This window comes from Prenolepis imparis, unplaced genomic scaffold, assembly GCF_030444845.1.
Source record: "Prenolepis imparis isolate NDT839.2.m4 unplaced genomic scaffold, iyPreImpa1.0 SCAF_6, whole genome shotgun sequence".
NCBI lineage: Eukaryota > Metazoa > Arthropoda > Insecta > Hymenoptera > Formicidae > Prenolepis > Prenolepis imparis.
Window position 1 is genome coordinate 2,552,222 of NW_028141164.1, and position 13,441 is coordinate 2,565,662.

The following is a 13,441-nucleotide window of genomic DNA, read 5'->3' on the forward strand; positions in this document are numbered from 1 at the left end:
CAAGTGCATCTCCAACTCATCCGATTGGACGTTCGGTTTCTGTTGAATTGGACAAAACGTCGTCATTTCATTCTTCTAATCTGTAATGAATTAATTGATACATAAGCGCGAGATATCTGAATTCTGAATAAGCATCGAATTACTCTTGCAACGTATGTATATTATCTTGTATAAAATAATATATAATAAATATAATAATAAAATAATACAATATATATAAAATATAAAATAATAAAATAATATAATGTATAATAATCTATATATGTATAACTTTTTGATTTTTCACTTTCTAGATTCTAGATGGAGCCATATGACTTTTAGGTTAGGTTCACTTCGTGTAAGGTGAATTATTAGATCCGGACGTGTAAACAAGAATGCAATCCGACGATGAGCTGGCCGAAGATGAGGAAGAAATGCTCGTTTACGTAGAGTTCGAGGGGCTTGTCGGTAGTAATGTATTTAATAGTGAAGAACTTCAATTAGACATGATTGGAATAGACATGGAGCATCCTATAATGCAAATTAATGGACGGGTATGTTGTTTTGACACCTATAGCATTTAATACACGTGAAACATATGCACAAGATATAAATTGTCTATTTAAATTTCACAAATTTATTCCCCTCTAAACGTTTTATATTTTTGTTTTAGTTTTACGAGGGCACTTACGAAGACACTACGGGTACTCACATGTTCTTTGAAAAGGATGACGATCCGCACGTGGATGATGTTGTATTCGATAAAGTACCGACTCTAAAGTATTTTGCTAAAACAAGAAAGGTACTTAAGATGCAGAGAATTTTTACGAAACCAAGAGTCGAGGTTCTGGGTGACTCTGAACACGATAGTTGTATTCCGAATATGGATACTTTATCACAGGCGGGAGTACCTCCAAAATATCGAGAGAAAGGTATGAAATGTTTGTTTACATACATTTTAAACATTTTTGCAATTTGAAATTTGATTTTTAATTTTAACTTGAAATTAATTTTTAGCCCTCCAATATTGGAATAAGATACGTGATGATAGACTGGAAGAATTAAGCACATATTTGGAGAAACAAAAAATTAGAGAAGAAAAGAAATCCAAAGGTATTGTGCTAGATTCGGAATCTGATGAGGATCTTTGTATACCGTATAAAATTAAAGAAACGCCAGAAAAAACATCAGATGATTGTACATGAAAACCTATTTATTTGAAAGAGTAAACATTTTCTTTAATCACTACTATCTTGAAAGTTTCTAGTTTTGATGAATCTATTTTTAAGTACAAATTATTAAGAATATATATGAAATATTTTAAATTATATTTGAAATATTTTTTTAATTTCTAATTAATTATAATATTTAGACATATTAGTGTTGTTATATCATAAATACTATGCATAATAACCATAAATTGAAGCTAACATAACTGAAAAACAGTATTAATGCTTTAAATATTGAGATATGAATAATTTCTTTTACAAATATTAATAATTGCATGTAATTAAATAATAAATTTAAAAATGTTACAAGCAATTAATAGACAAATTTTTCGTATTACTGCACACATTACAAATCATCATTGTCTCGTGAGAATGATTTCTGTAGGAAAAATTACTCAATTTCTATTTTGTGAAGATTTAATATTTTATTCTGTGTATATAATTTTTAATATATATAATATTCATTTGTTTTGTATAAATACCATGCTATAAAATAATATAAGTAATAATATATTATATTCACTGACACTGATTGATCAAATATTAATATTGTACTAATATCGATATAAATATAACTATATTCGAAATGTGGAAATATATTTATATACATTCATGTTTGAATTATCTGTATCAAATGTCACAGAGATAAGTAGATGTACACAATGATACAAAATATATTTTTAATTATAAAGAATAAAATATTCGATATTAGTATATAAACAATATTAATAGAGTTTCATATTATTCTATATCAATAATATTGTCATTAAATATTGTTAGTTTTCGCCTTTCTTATTTTTATCTTATCAATATTTTATAAACAGCTCAAAAAAGACTCGTACAGGTATATTATTAATATCTGTTTTGTGCATGCAAAGCAGATATTAAATATCACTTAATTGATTTGAATATGCTTAAATTAAATAGGAAGAGAATTGATTATATTTGTACTTTAAAGGTCTGTTCCTGTTGTAGCTGCACTATCTCTATGCTTATCTCTTTTCAACTTTTATTTTTCTATCCAAATGTTTATTTTATTTTTAATATAAAATATAGCATAATTGCAAAGTAAAAAATAACAAATCTCAGATATTATTATCATTTGTATACTCTTAAGGGGCATATAGTACACTTGAGAAATGATTTTTTTCTTCACACATTTTGTATTATATATATCTGTGTATATATACATATTTTTACCTATATAACTAAAATATTAAATTGAATCTAAATATGTAAATTATTTTTACGTGATATACAATGAGTTCATAACTTTATTGTAAATTATATTTTGCAAATATAAATTTGTTATTGAAATCAAAGCAAATTTGCCAATTGAATCAAGTAAAATTTATAATTTTTTTAAAAATTTATCATTAAAATAATATGTAGTGTATATAAAGTAGTATTTATATATGCAAACATCTATAATGGCATAGTACTTTATCAATTGATATCGGCTTCATCAAATGTATTATATATCGATTCGTTATTCATGTATTTAAAAAACCAGAATTTCGTTTGCTTCTAGAATTAAAATCGTGACATCTTTACCAGTCAAGGTCACCAGGAAGTTCATCTGGATACTCCCCTGTTAGACAAGCAGTACAGTGTCCAATGTAATTGCTTTCACGATTGTCCATGCGATATCTGACTGCTTCGACAAGTCCCTCAACCGACAGGTACGATAAACTGTCTGCTCCTATATGCTTGGCCAATTTTACATTATCAAGCTTATTCGCGATAAGTTCTTCTCTCGTCGGGATATTTATGCCCATATAGCACGGGTATTTCAATGGTGGCGATGCTATTCTAATGTGAACCTGTAAATGATTATAAAAGACAAATGTAACAAATGTAACATTAGGAAAAGGAATATGACAACAGGATAAAGACGAATATAGGAAAGCTTACTTCCTTAGCGCCCGCGTCACGTAGCAGTTTAATAATCGGACCGATCGTATTTCCTCTGACGATGGAATCATCAATAAGAACCAACTTCTTTCCCTTTACATTCTCCGACAAAGCTCCAAACTTCTTAGCTACTCCGAGCTGCCTCAGTCGCGTACTAGGCTGAATAAAAGTTCTCCCCACGTATCTATTCTTGCAAAGCACTTCAGCAAAAGGTATTTTGGACTGCCTAGCATATCCATGGGCAGCTGCGGTCCCACTTTCGGGTACAGAACTTACTATATCTGCTTCAATTGGCGATTCCATCGCTAACACACGTCCACATTGCATACGTACGGAATATACCATTTGTCCTGGTATAACAGAAATGAACATTGTTAAATATCTCTTCTCATCAATTTTTATTACATTTTATATCATATTTATTTACCTTCAAAAATGCTGTCACTTCTGGCAAAGTAGACATATTCGAAAATACAAAATGCCTGCGGTTTCTTGTTCGGTCTTTCTACTATGTCAATAGTTTTAATGCCTTCTCGAGTCAGTTCAACAATTTCACCAGGAAACACTTCGCGAACGTATCTCGCGCCGATACTCAAAAATCCGCACGATTCAGATGAAATCACCCAGCCCTCTGCTTCATCATCATCGTCATCAGATTCAGTACTAGCTGCGAGATTTAAATTTATCCATTTTATTATTTCGCATTAATATGAAAGTAATATCTCAATAAATAAAAAGTATAGGACTTAATATTTTAATACCTAGATTGCCAATTGGTACTATTTTTCCTAAACAAAGAGGACGATTTCCATAAGGGTCTCTTACACCATAAATTTTATCCCTTTGCATTATAACTAAGGAATACGATAATGGTGCCAATTGCATAAGGTGTTTAATACGCGCAGGCCAATCTGGTCCATTGACTTCGCCTTCCGGCGGATTCAAACAGAGCGCTTGCGTTATAAGTTCCGAATCCGAGAGTGTTGACAGACCAACACCTCGACCTAATACCTAGACACAAGATTTTAATAATATTCGGTTTCAATTCTCAATCAATGTATTAATGAGCAATTTAAATATTTAACATATAAAATAATCACATGATAGTTGACATAAATTTTGCTCACCATTTTTCTGAGAGATTCAGTGTTTACTAGTTCTCCGTTATGAGCAACTGCCAATGCCCCATGCGCAGTGTGTACCACAAATGGTTGACAGTTAACTTCTTCACTGGCTGCACTTGTGCTGTATCTAGTATGACCAATTCCGAGATTTCCTCTAAGCTTCCTCATAGCTTCATCATTAAAAATATTATTGATCATTCCCATACCCTTATGTACATGGAATGACTTGGAGCAGACACCCTCGCTTGTAACGATGCCTGCGCTCTCTTGTCCTCTGTGCTGAAGGGCCACTAAACCTATTGAATGAAAATAACAAAGAAATGCTTTATCTCATTTAAATTACTAATTTTTTTCGGTTTTTTTCATTCATATTTCATTTCTGTATTATTATTTATATTTATATATAATATAAACTTCTAAATCTTGATTTCTTTTGTATAGAATGAGTATTACCTAGACAAACAACTTGGGCAACATCAATTTGTGATGGCCAGTCCCCTGCAGCAATACATCCAAAAACACCGCATTCATGCGTAAGACCAGTAGGCCTTTGCCCTCTGGTTTCACCTTTGCTGCGTGGCCTTGTGCATTTTGATTCTTCCATAGAAAGAGAAGACATTACTTGAGTACACTGTTCTGTCTTGTCATCTTTATTGTGAGACATTTCCATTTTAATCTATAATATGTAAAATAAATGTTATATTAATTTCTTTCATTGCTTTGTACAATAATAATAATAATAGTAACAATAATAATAATAATAATGAAATATATGAGTTTTATAAAGATGTAATTTAAAAAGATCAAAATACGTAAGGCCTATAGATGAAATCTTAATATACATATTAGTATGTAATAGTTAAAATAGATAAAAATCAAATTGAGAAGACAAAAAAGATGATATAATAATTATAAACTTTTTTATTATCAAGATTTATAGTTTAATTACTATTATCAATATTATAATCAATCAATTATTATAATTTTTCAAATTATAGTTGAAAAGCTTTTAAAAAATATTATATGGTATTTGTGAAATTATTTCTTTACATTTGTGTATCTCAGTAAATTCTATATATTATATTTGAAACATTATATTTACAAAACATAAAGATTGGAATTATTGAATATTGTGTGTATCTCAATGGACTGTATCTAGTAGATTCTTTCGCAATTCCTCTGCATATTATCTATATTGCCCTTATAAACTATTGACCCCCTGCGGACTGATAGAATCGACATATCTCACGTTTGTTCAATATTACAACTATGTTTTCTCTTCATGCTTGCTCAATCTGCATTTCGCAACTGATTTCATCATCTCACATCGTGTTTACATCATGAGTGTCATAATGAAATATTTAAAACAGTTACATATGTTTACAGCAAGTTAATCTTTTACGTCACACAAAATAATATTTTTCTAGTCATTAAATAATCTTTTACATCACACAAAATAATATTCTCAAGTTAATTTTCCACTATGATAAGTATAAACAACTATACATGTAAAGAAAAAGTAATACTATTTTTTTTTCAAGAGTTACCTTATACTTCATAACATAAAGTTGATTTTAATTTGAAGAAAGAAAATGAACACACACATATTAAGAGAATAAATATTCGAGACACAAATTATTTATACAAAACAGAAGAGAAATTAATGAAAATCAAGTTTAGTAACGAGCTATAAATTGGATTTTCATTATATTAATGTGACTAATTAAACACCACATTACGAAATACGAATTTGAAATAATAATGATTCTACTGAAAAAAAAAACCGCATAACATTAATTTATTTAAGGCTCGAGTTCTGATGTTATAGCGAGTGTAATCACATGCAAGTATTATTTTACTTACAGAATATACTTTGCCCTTTTATCAGCTGATAAAACGTAAGATTAGAATATATACACTGTATATATTTATTTTCGGAATGAGTCACTCTCTAAGCCGAAATATATCGAGATTAAGTAAAATGTTTCCAGGCAGCTATCATGAGTAATCCAACCACGTGTTGAATAAGAACATGCTCGACGTAATTCGACGCGATATTCTTAACCGGAAGATTACATTACAACACGTCGGAATTTGTAGCTTTTTAAATATTCCATATAACACGTTTCGAATATTTCGTCGAAAAAGAAGCATTTAGTTAATTTTATTTGTGACTTTATATAACATCGATTGCGCACTGTATTGTTAATCTTATATATGTGATCGAATTTGTAATTGCACTTATAATAAGCTTTCAATTGTCACTTTCTATAAAAGCTTCTCTATTCTTCTCGACGTTTGAATGAGAGAATCAACAACTTATGCATAACTCGCGCTTATTATTCTAGTTTGGCCCACATCCGTTGTCATAACTATTTCACAAAAGCACACACGAGATACAAAGCGGAATTGAAAATCGAGAATAGGACGAGGACGAGATGGAAGAGTCGGAGAAGAGGATATGATATATATATAGCAAGAAGAAGGTATATATATAAAAATACGTACCTCGTGTATGTTTTTTCTTTTTCTTTCTCTTCTTATTTATCAGATTTTCGTCTCATCGAACGTGATTTATGTTACATAGAAGCGCTCTCCTATTCTTCGAAGAAACACGTCTCTCCTCTCGTTTGTACGAAATATGCTCCGCTAAAGCGTCGTAAAGTATAAATGGAGCGAACGATGCTGCAGGCCAATGAGATGCTCCGCCGTCGAGGAGGAGATTCGAATATACACAGAGCCGGCTCGACGATTATCTCTCCGCTTTCTTTTCGAAAAAAAGAGGGACTGCGGAAGGTAAAGAATATATATCACGTGCCATCTCGATCCCCCGTGGAGGATGCGTTCATCTTGAAAGAAGCGCTCTCTCCTCTCACTACCGTAAACAAGGATTAATGCGTTCGACTGCTAACAAACGCACGAATAATATATACCATAGAAAGAAACTTGAATAGAGATCAGTGGAACTTGATATATCGTCAGTTCGAAATTTAGAATTCTTTCGATCGAACTTTTATATTACAATTTTTTTTTTTCAGCTAACAGATATGATGTATTTTATCCGCGATTTGAATAAAAACAAATAAAAATCGACAAATTAAACAGATAACAACAGAATTATATATGATAATCACACTTTGAAGATAAATATAATAATTGATAGATTGTTTATAATTATTCACAAAATATAAAAGGAGAGGAATTTTTTCGCACGATCGACTCTTACGTCAATGTCTGGTGAACAAGCAGAGAATTTATTTTGATGTATAGAGTGGAACAAATATTCGTATATGATTTTATCGCTTCTGATGTAATAATACTGTAATAAGGGGGCCAGCCTAGCTTTGAGCCAATCGTGAATCTGATCGACAAAGATCATAGTGGGGGTTACCTAAGAAATGTATGTGGGATCACGCGGTTACATCCATTCTGATTTCTCATCCATTCGAATATTAAACGTTAAAGTGACAACATGACTGGTGAGTTTGATAGCTCTTTATATATAGCTCCTATTGAATCCTTTTCTTTCTTCTATTAACTGTAATTTAGACAGAAATGACAAGTTTCGAATATGCATCAGTATTAATTGTACCTATGAATCGTACAACATTTATATGGATAATTTATAAGTGAAAATATAACTTGAAATAATTCGAGAGAAGAAAAACAACAGGTTTTGAAGCAACAAGTGGTTATCTGATGCAATGATTTGCCTCCCGATTCGCCGGCCGGCATTTTGAGCTCTATATCATCTTCGATATAGCACTTGTCGCGACAAACATTTTATCAGAATCTAATTTTAGTCGGTACATTTTTCGGAATAGCACATTTTCTTTATTGCACTATTTTTGTTTCAGATTATACAGAAAAACTTGGAAAGCTCATCAATGAGGGAAAAACAAAAAAGATTTATGAACTTAAAGATGATCCTACATTATGTTTATTAGAAAGTAAAGATCGCATTACTGCTGGCGATGGTGCCAAGTCTCACTACTTGGGAGGAAAAGCAGAGATCAGCACATCAACTACTGTAAAGGTCTTCAAGCTACTTAACGAAGCTAATATTCAGACAGCTTACGTAAAACCTGCAGGTCCAAAATGTTTTATAGCAAAAAAATGTGACATGATACCAATTGAATGGGTTACCAGAAGACTGGCAACTGGAAGCTTTTTAAAAAGACATCAAGGTATGTGTATGATTACATATATATGAGTGCCCTTTTCGAATTAACAAGTCCGAGATGTCAGAAGGTATTCATGTATAATTGTGTATTTTATAGGAGTCCCAGAGGGTTATAGATTCAGTCCACCTCTACAGGAAACATTCTTTAAAGATGATGCTAATCACGATCCACAGTGGTCCGATCAACAAATTATTTCCGCTGATTTCAAAATGGGTGGAGTAGAAATAACAAAGAATGAAGTGGATATTATGAAACGTATTGCTCTTGTTGTTTTTGAGGTTCTTGAGCGAGCCTGGACTGTGTGTGATAGCGCTTTGATAGATATGAAGATAGAATTTGGCATAGATTCTGAGGGTAAAATTTTAGTTGCTGATATAATTGATAGTGATTCCTGGAGACTCTGGCCTTCCGGAGATAAGAAACTGATGAAAGACAAGCAGGTAAAGATCTTTAATGTATAATTTATCCCTATCAGTATTACATCAATTATGATTATCTAAGATTGTTATATCTAATATCAGGTGTACAGGGATCTATCCAATGTAACACAGCAGAATTTAGAAACAGTAAAGCGTAATTTTGAATGGGTAGTGGAGAAGCTGGATCGTATCATTGAAGCACCTAAACCGTTGGTTGTTATATTTATGGGCTCTCCCTCTGATGAAACGTTTTGCGAAAAGATTGTATCAACTGCTAAAAAATTGGGTCTGAACCCGCAAGTCCGAGTCTGCAGCGCTCATAAGGGAACCCTAGAAACTTTAAATGTTCTCGCTGAATATGAAGGCAGAGGAGAAAAAGTATGTTTCACCTAATTTTATTTTGTTTTTTAATATAATTTATCATAATCATAAAGATTCAATAAACTAGGTTTATTAAAAATCGTTTTTCATCTACGAAATATTTGATAAATTCGAGATTTTTTCTTATCAAAAACGTGAATTTAAAAAGATTTAATCTTTAAGAAAGAAAAAGATCAACAATTTTTTCGAGAGTTTTAGTTTTAATAAATAATAGATCATATATTCATTATATGTATAGCAATAACTTATTAATATCTTAAAATGTTTTTATTTCAAAAGGTAGAATTTTCTATTTCAAGAATTACTATTGCAAATTTATTTAATGCTATTAGAATATTAAAAGAAGATGATAAATTCATGACAAGATACAGTTATTAAATTTGCTCTCATCAGCTAATTTATCACTAACAAATTGTACATTTCATATATCTTCTTCCTTGAACGTTTTATAAAAAAATTATTGTATATTCTTAAAAATTTCATTTAATAATAGTATAAACGAATAGGCTTACTCAGAGAATGAATAATAGCATGCATAAATATGTATTTGAATAAGTAAATTGCGCAATGTTGATAACAGTAGCAGTATGTCTCGATATTGCACTTTTTATCATGATATTTCTCAGTGATACTGTCACAATAACTTTCAATATCAAGTACGCTAGCAAATGGATAATTATATATCTTTGAATTCATATTGACCCGTCGAAATGGCCTGTGTGTTATCCCGTTATATCATAAATAATTTCAAAACTCGTTACGATAAAAAAAATGATAGCTGCAAAAAGATTATTTATTTCTGTTTATCACGAGTTTTTTTCTTTATTTTTTTTCTCTGTAGGTAGTGCTGATAGCCGTAGCCGGCCGCAGCAATGGCTTAGGTCCAGTACTCTCTGGCAATACCGTCTTGCCGGTCATAAATTGCCCGCCTCTGAAATCGGACAATATCGAACGAAGTGTGTGGTCTTCACTTGATGTGCCTTCAGGTAAATTTAATTATATTTAACGTAATATATGCATTATATATTTCCTGAAGAATCTAAAATTAAATATAACTTACAGGACTTGGTTGTACCACAGTCATATATCCGGAAACTGCTGCGTTTGCTGCGGCGCAGATCCATGCAATGCACAATCACTTGGTCTGGGCTCGTTTGCGAGCGGAACAACTCAATAACTTCTTGAATTTGAAACAAAACGACAAATTAAAAAATCATTAATTTAGTGATTAATTCAGTGATCGAAACAAACTTAACATAGTAAGTTACAAGTTTAAATTTAACGTTACAGCAATTAAACCAGAATTCATTTATATCATATTGTTAGGAAGTTATTACAATCCGCTTTCTTACTCTTCCAAGAATCTTGTAAACACAATGCAATTGTGAAAAGAACTGATATACTCTTTTATACTATATAGTTTTTGTCAATTTACTTTGTATAATACTCTTGATTTATTTTATAGAATAATCATTCTTAATTTGTTATCTTCATAATATTATATGCAACCTATTATATAATATGTGCCATGCATCTAAATATAGATTTGTATTCTGTTAAAAATACCAATATTACTGTGTTATATATGATTGTATCATAGATTATATAACTGAAATCATATCAATGATCGCGTTAGCTCTTTTCATATACACTGTATTATTATTGATTTTGGTAATTCTTTACTGGTTTCAAGTATATAATATTCATCTACTTCCGTTTGAAAAAATTTTCGAATAATATGTTGTATAAATATGTAACACGAGATGTTACAAATATGTTTATATAAATATGTAAGAAGTGCTATGTCTGAAATGGAATAAACTGATATACCTATATATTCTATACATAGATATATCTAAATACATATGAATACTTAACATGTAAAAATTTTCGTATTTTGAAAGATTTTAGCTCCTCTTTAACGTTATATTTATTAAATAGATATTTTGTAATTAAGTGAGAAATTAAATATAGAAAAATGTGAAAAGATTCGATTTCATTGGATATGTCCAAATATGTTTGAAAAAGAAAAAAATCATTCACGGTTGCAATTATTCATATCTACAATTAATATGCGAGATTCGCGTATATATGCTTATATTTTTTTTATATACATATACATACATAAAAAAACATCGCCTTAATGTATGTACACTGGACATTTGAATTGACAACATTAACATCCTTGATTTTGACTCGCTAGAGTTTCAATTTCCGCTACCTCCTTCGGGCAATGTTTCGTCAAAACTTCTGCACCGTTTTCTGTCACTAAAATATCATCCTCTATTCGGATACCTAATCCATGAAATTGTAACGGTGCGTGAGGATTTTTCGGGCTTACATACACACCTAATACAAAGAGGAATATGTATAAGCTAGTTTATAAACACTTCTTCAAAATATATGCCTTAGATCATACCAGGTTCTATAGTTATTATCATTCCAGGTTGTACCCTTGTGTTTCTGGATATTTTTCCCGTATCGTGCACGTCCATTCCTAGATAATGACTGACATGATGCGGACAGTACGTGTACGCGGCCGCTAATAACTTCTCTTCGTCTATGTTCTTCGATATCAAGCCAATTTCCTGTAATCTTTTCCCCAGAAGAAAACACATATGACGAAATACGTTGTCCAATGACGGCATATCTTTCAAGGTCTCTATTAAAATTTTTTGCACGTCGAGCACTATTTCGTAAAGGGCTTTTTGTTCTGGTGTAAATTTTCCGCTAATCGGCCATGTCCTCGTTATATCGGATGAATAACCATGGTATTCGCAGCCTGCAAGTAAATAGAAGTTTTAATAAGATTTCAAGATGCGTATGAATATAATTCTATATATATATCTGTATGAACCTGCATCCATTAAAACCAAATCACCACTTCGAATAATTTGATTATTACTGATATAATGTATTATGTTTGCATTTCTGCCTGCTGCTACAACAGGAGGATAGGCCAAATGTTCAGCACCACGCATACGACATTCGTAATCTACGGTAGCGAACAACTGATGTTCGCTCATCTCCGGTTTCGAAGATCGAATTGTTTGTGTAATAGCGTCGGAAGCTATTCGACAGCTTTCTCGCATCAAATTAATTTCGCAAGGGCTCTTGATCAAGCGAATTTGATGAAACAAAGTCTTGGGAGAAGCAAATATTTGATTGTCCGTCAATTTAATCAATTGGCATAGTCTCTTATGTAATATCGGTTGAACAACATCAGCGTGATCATACCATATAATGCTTTTCTTATCCTCCTGGATGAGCAAAGTCACAAACTGTTCAAATTTTGTAAGCGGTAACGCATGATCCGTTCCAAATATTTCAGCTGCTATTTCAATGCTAGTTCTCGGACCGTCCCATAATTCTGAATGCTCGTCCTTTGGTCTCACAAATAAAGTGAACGAGGACTTATCCTCCTTGCATGTAAGCACCAAGATACTATCTGGTTCTTGACACCCAGAGAAATAGAGAAAGTCTGTATTTTGTCGAAAAACATATGGTATTTTGTCAGACATGTAGATCTTGGTCGATGCAGGTATGATGACGATTTGTTGCCTGTGTATATTCTTAGTTTGTACTGCTAGCGTAACGCTTTCTACTAACTTGGAACGCCTTCTCTCAAGTTCCTGAAGCGATATACCTGGCAGTACTTCTCCATGCTTTAATAAGTGAGAATGCGTTACTGACGTAGGTTGTCCACATGCCGCGTGTCGATGAGCATTTTCTGTGCATTCTCGTTGTGTTGGATCGCTTTTAACTGTTGTTTCTGCTGAGAAATGTGCTAGTAGCTGATAACCTAAAATTAAATAAACCATATTAAACAGCGATTCTTTTTGCCGAGTGTACAAAATAAATATTAAAAATTTATCGCACTTTTTTATATAACTACGTTAACGAGAAATTTTTTTTAACACTAAAACATTACGAATACATCGAGATAAATGTTACTTCTCACCAAATTTACTTGGATTATATCTTAGGAAATGTTTTACGCTATTAAACATATTTTTCTTCAAATGTTTCTAACCGACAGAGATGACCGATGCTTACTGGTGGTTTGTCTTTATTTATTTATAATGTGAATACCGTAATATTTTGCAACATTTGATGTAGAACAATGTAAAGCATAACCTATAAGCATCTTTAAGCCGTATTTGCATAGCCACACATCACACACATACATCACACACACATGAGAGATTGTC

General features: G+C 31.6%; 4 protein-coding genes across 6 annotated transcripts; 2 read left to right on the top strand and 2 right to left on the bottom strand.

The window, feature by feature from the left end:
* The first annotated feature begins 18 nt into the window (after positions 1-18).
* Positions 19-2,878, top strand: LOC145937069 (general transcription factor 3C polypeptide 6). Of its 2 annotated transcripts, none has more exons than XM_083039870.1 (5): positions 19-152; positions 294-533; positions 653-911; positions 997-1,092; positions 2,740-2,878. In XM_083039870.1, the coding sequence occupies exons 2-5, from the start codon at positions 375-377 to the stop codon at positions 2,751-2,753; spliced, it is 528 nt and encodes a 175-aa protein (XP_082895996.1). In that variant the 5' UTR covers positions 19-152; positions 294-374; the 3' UTR covers positions 2,754-2,878. The 2 variants fall into 2 exon arrangements, with proteins under 2 accessions (XP_082895996.1, XP_082895995.1); XM_083039869.1 differs by having other exon boundaries at positions 997-1,204; positions 2,740-2,849.
* On the bottom strand, positions 2,759-7,257 carry LOC145937066 (amidophosphoribosyltransferase). 2 transcript variants are annotated; one of them, XM_083039864.1, is made up of 7 exons: positions 6,755-7,257; positions 4,700-4,922; positions 4,250-4,542; positions 3,884-4,133; positions 3,550-3,789; positions 3,123-3,472; positions 2,759-3,031 (listed from the first exon to the last, which is right to left on the bottom strand). In XM_083039864.1, exons 2-7 carry the CDS (start codon positions 4,914-4,916, stop codon positions 2,759-2,761), a joined length of 1,623 nt encoding a protein of 540 aa, XP_082895990.1. In that variant the 5' UTR covers positions 4,917-4,922; positions 6,755-7,257. The 2 variants fall into 2 exon arrangements, with proteins under 2 accessions (XP_082895990.1, XP_082895991.1); XM_083039865.1 differs by lacking the exon at positions 6,755-7,257 and adding an exon at positions 6,110-6,590.
* Positions 7,258-7,513: 256 nt separating this feature from the next.
* Paics (PAICS bifunctional enzyme) lies at positions 7,514-11,648 on the top strand. The gene is made up of 6 exons (XM_083039867.1): positions 7,514-7,725; positions 8,104-8,433; positions 8,527-8,870; positions 8,952-9,227; positions 10,072-10,216; positions 10,293-11,648. The coding sequence occupies exons 1-6, from the start codon at positions 7,719-7,721 to the stop codon at positions 10,448-10,450; spliced, it is 1,260 nt and encodes a 419-aa protein (XP_082895993.1). The 5' UTR covers positions 7,514-7,718; the 3' UTR covers positions 10,451-11,648.
* On the bottom strand, positions 11,311-13,417 carry LOC145937067 (xaa-Pro aminopeptidase 3). The gene is made up of 4 exons (XM_083039866.1): positions 13,192-13,417; positions 12,088-13,032; positions 11,650-12,012; positions 11,311-11,579 (listed from the first exon to the last, which is right to left on the bottom strand). The coding sequence occupies exons 1-4, from the start codon at positions 13,238-13,240 to the stop codon at positions 11,407-11,409; spliced, it is 1,530 nt and encodes a 509-aa protein (XP_082895992.1). The 5' UTR covers positions 13,241-13,417; the 3' UTR covers positions 11,311-11,406.
* Positions 13,418-13,441: the final 24 nt, after the last annotated feature.

Bases quoted from the DNA above. Each gene is read 5' to 3' on its own strand.
- Paics (XM_083039867.1), top strand. The intron at 9,228-10,071 runs GTATGTTTCACC...TTTTCTCTGTAG, and splicing joins ATGAAGGCAGAGGAGAAAAA to GTAGTGCTGATAGCCGTAGC. The intron at 10,217-10,292 runs GTAAATTTAATT...TATAACTTACAG, and splicing joins TTCACTTGATGTGCCTTCAG to GACTTGGTTGTACCACAGTC.
- LOC145937066 (XM_083039864.1), bottom strand. From the start codon at position 4,916: ATGGAAATGTCTCACAATAAAGATGACAAGACAGAACAGTGTACTCAA. The intron at 3,473-3,549 runs GTAAATAAATAT...CTGTTATACCAG, and splicing joins AAGTGACAGCATTTTTGAAG to GACAAATGGTATATTCCGTA. The intron at 3,032-3,122 runs GTAAGCTTTCCT...AATCATTTACAG, and splicing joins GTGACGCGGGCGCTAAGGAA to GTTCACATTAGAATAGCATC.
- LOC145937067 (XM_083039866.1), bottom strand. From the start codon at position 13,240: ATGTTTAATAGCGTAAAACATTTCCTAAGATATAATCCAAGTAAATTT. The intron at 13,033-13,191 runs GTGAGAAGTAAC...ATTTAATTTTAG, and splicing joins ATATAATCCAAGTAAATTTG to GTTATCAGCTACTAGCACAT. The intron at 11,580-11,649 runs GTATGATCTAAG...TCTTTGTATTAG, and splicing joins GATAATAACTATAGAACCTG to GTGTGTATGTAAGCCCGAAA.
- LOC145937069 (XM_083039869.1), top strand. From the start codon at position 375: ATGCAATCCGACGATGAGCTGGCCGAAGATGAGGAAGAAATGCTCGTT. The intron at 534-652 runs GTATGTTGTTTT...TTTTTGTTTTAG, and splicing joins TAATGCAAATTAATGGACGG to TTTTACGAGGGCACTTACGA. The intron at 912-996 runs GTATGAAATGTT...ATTAATTTTTAG, and splicing joins TCCAAAATATCGAGAGAAAG to CCCTCCAATATTGGAATAAG.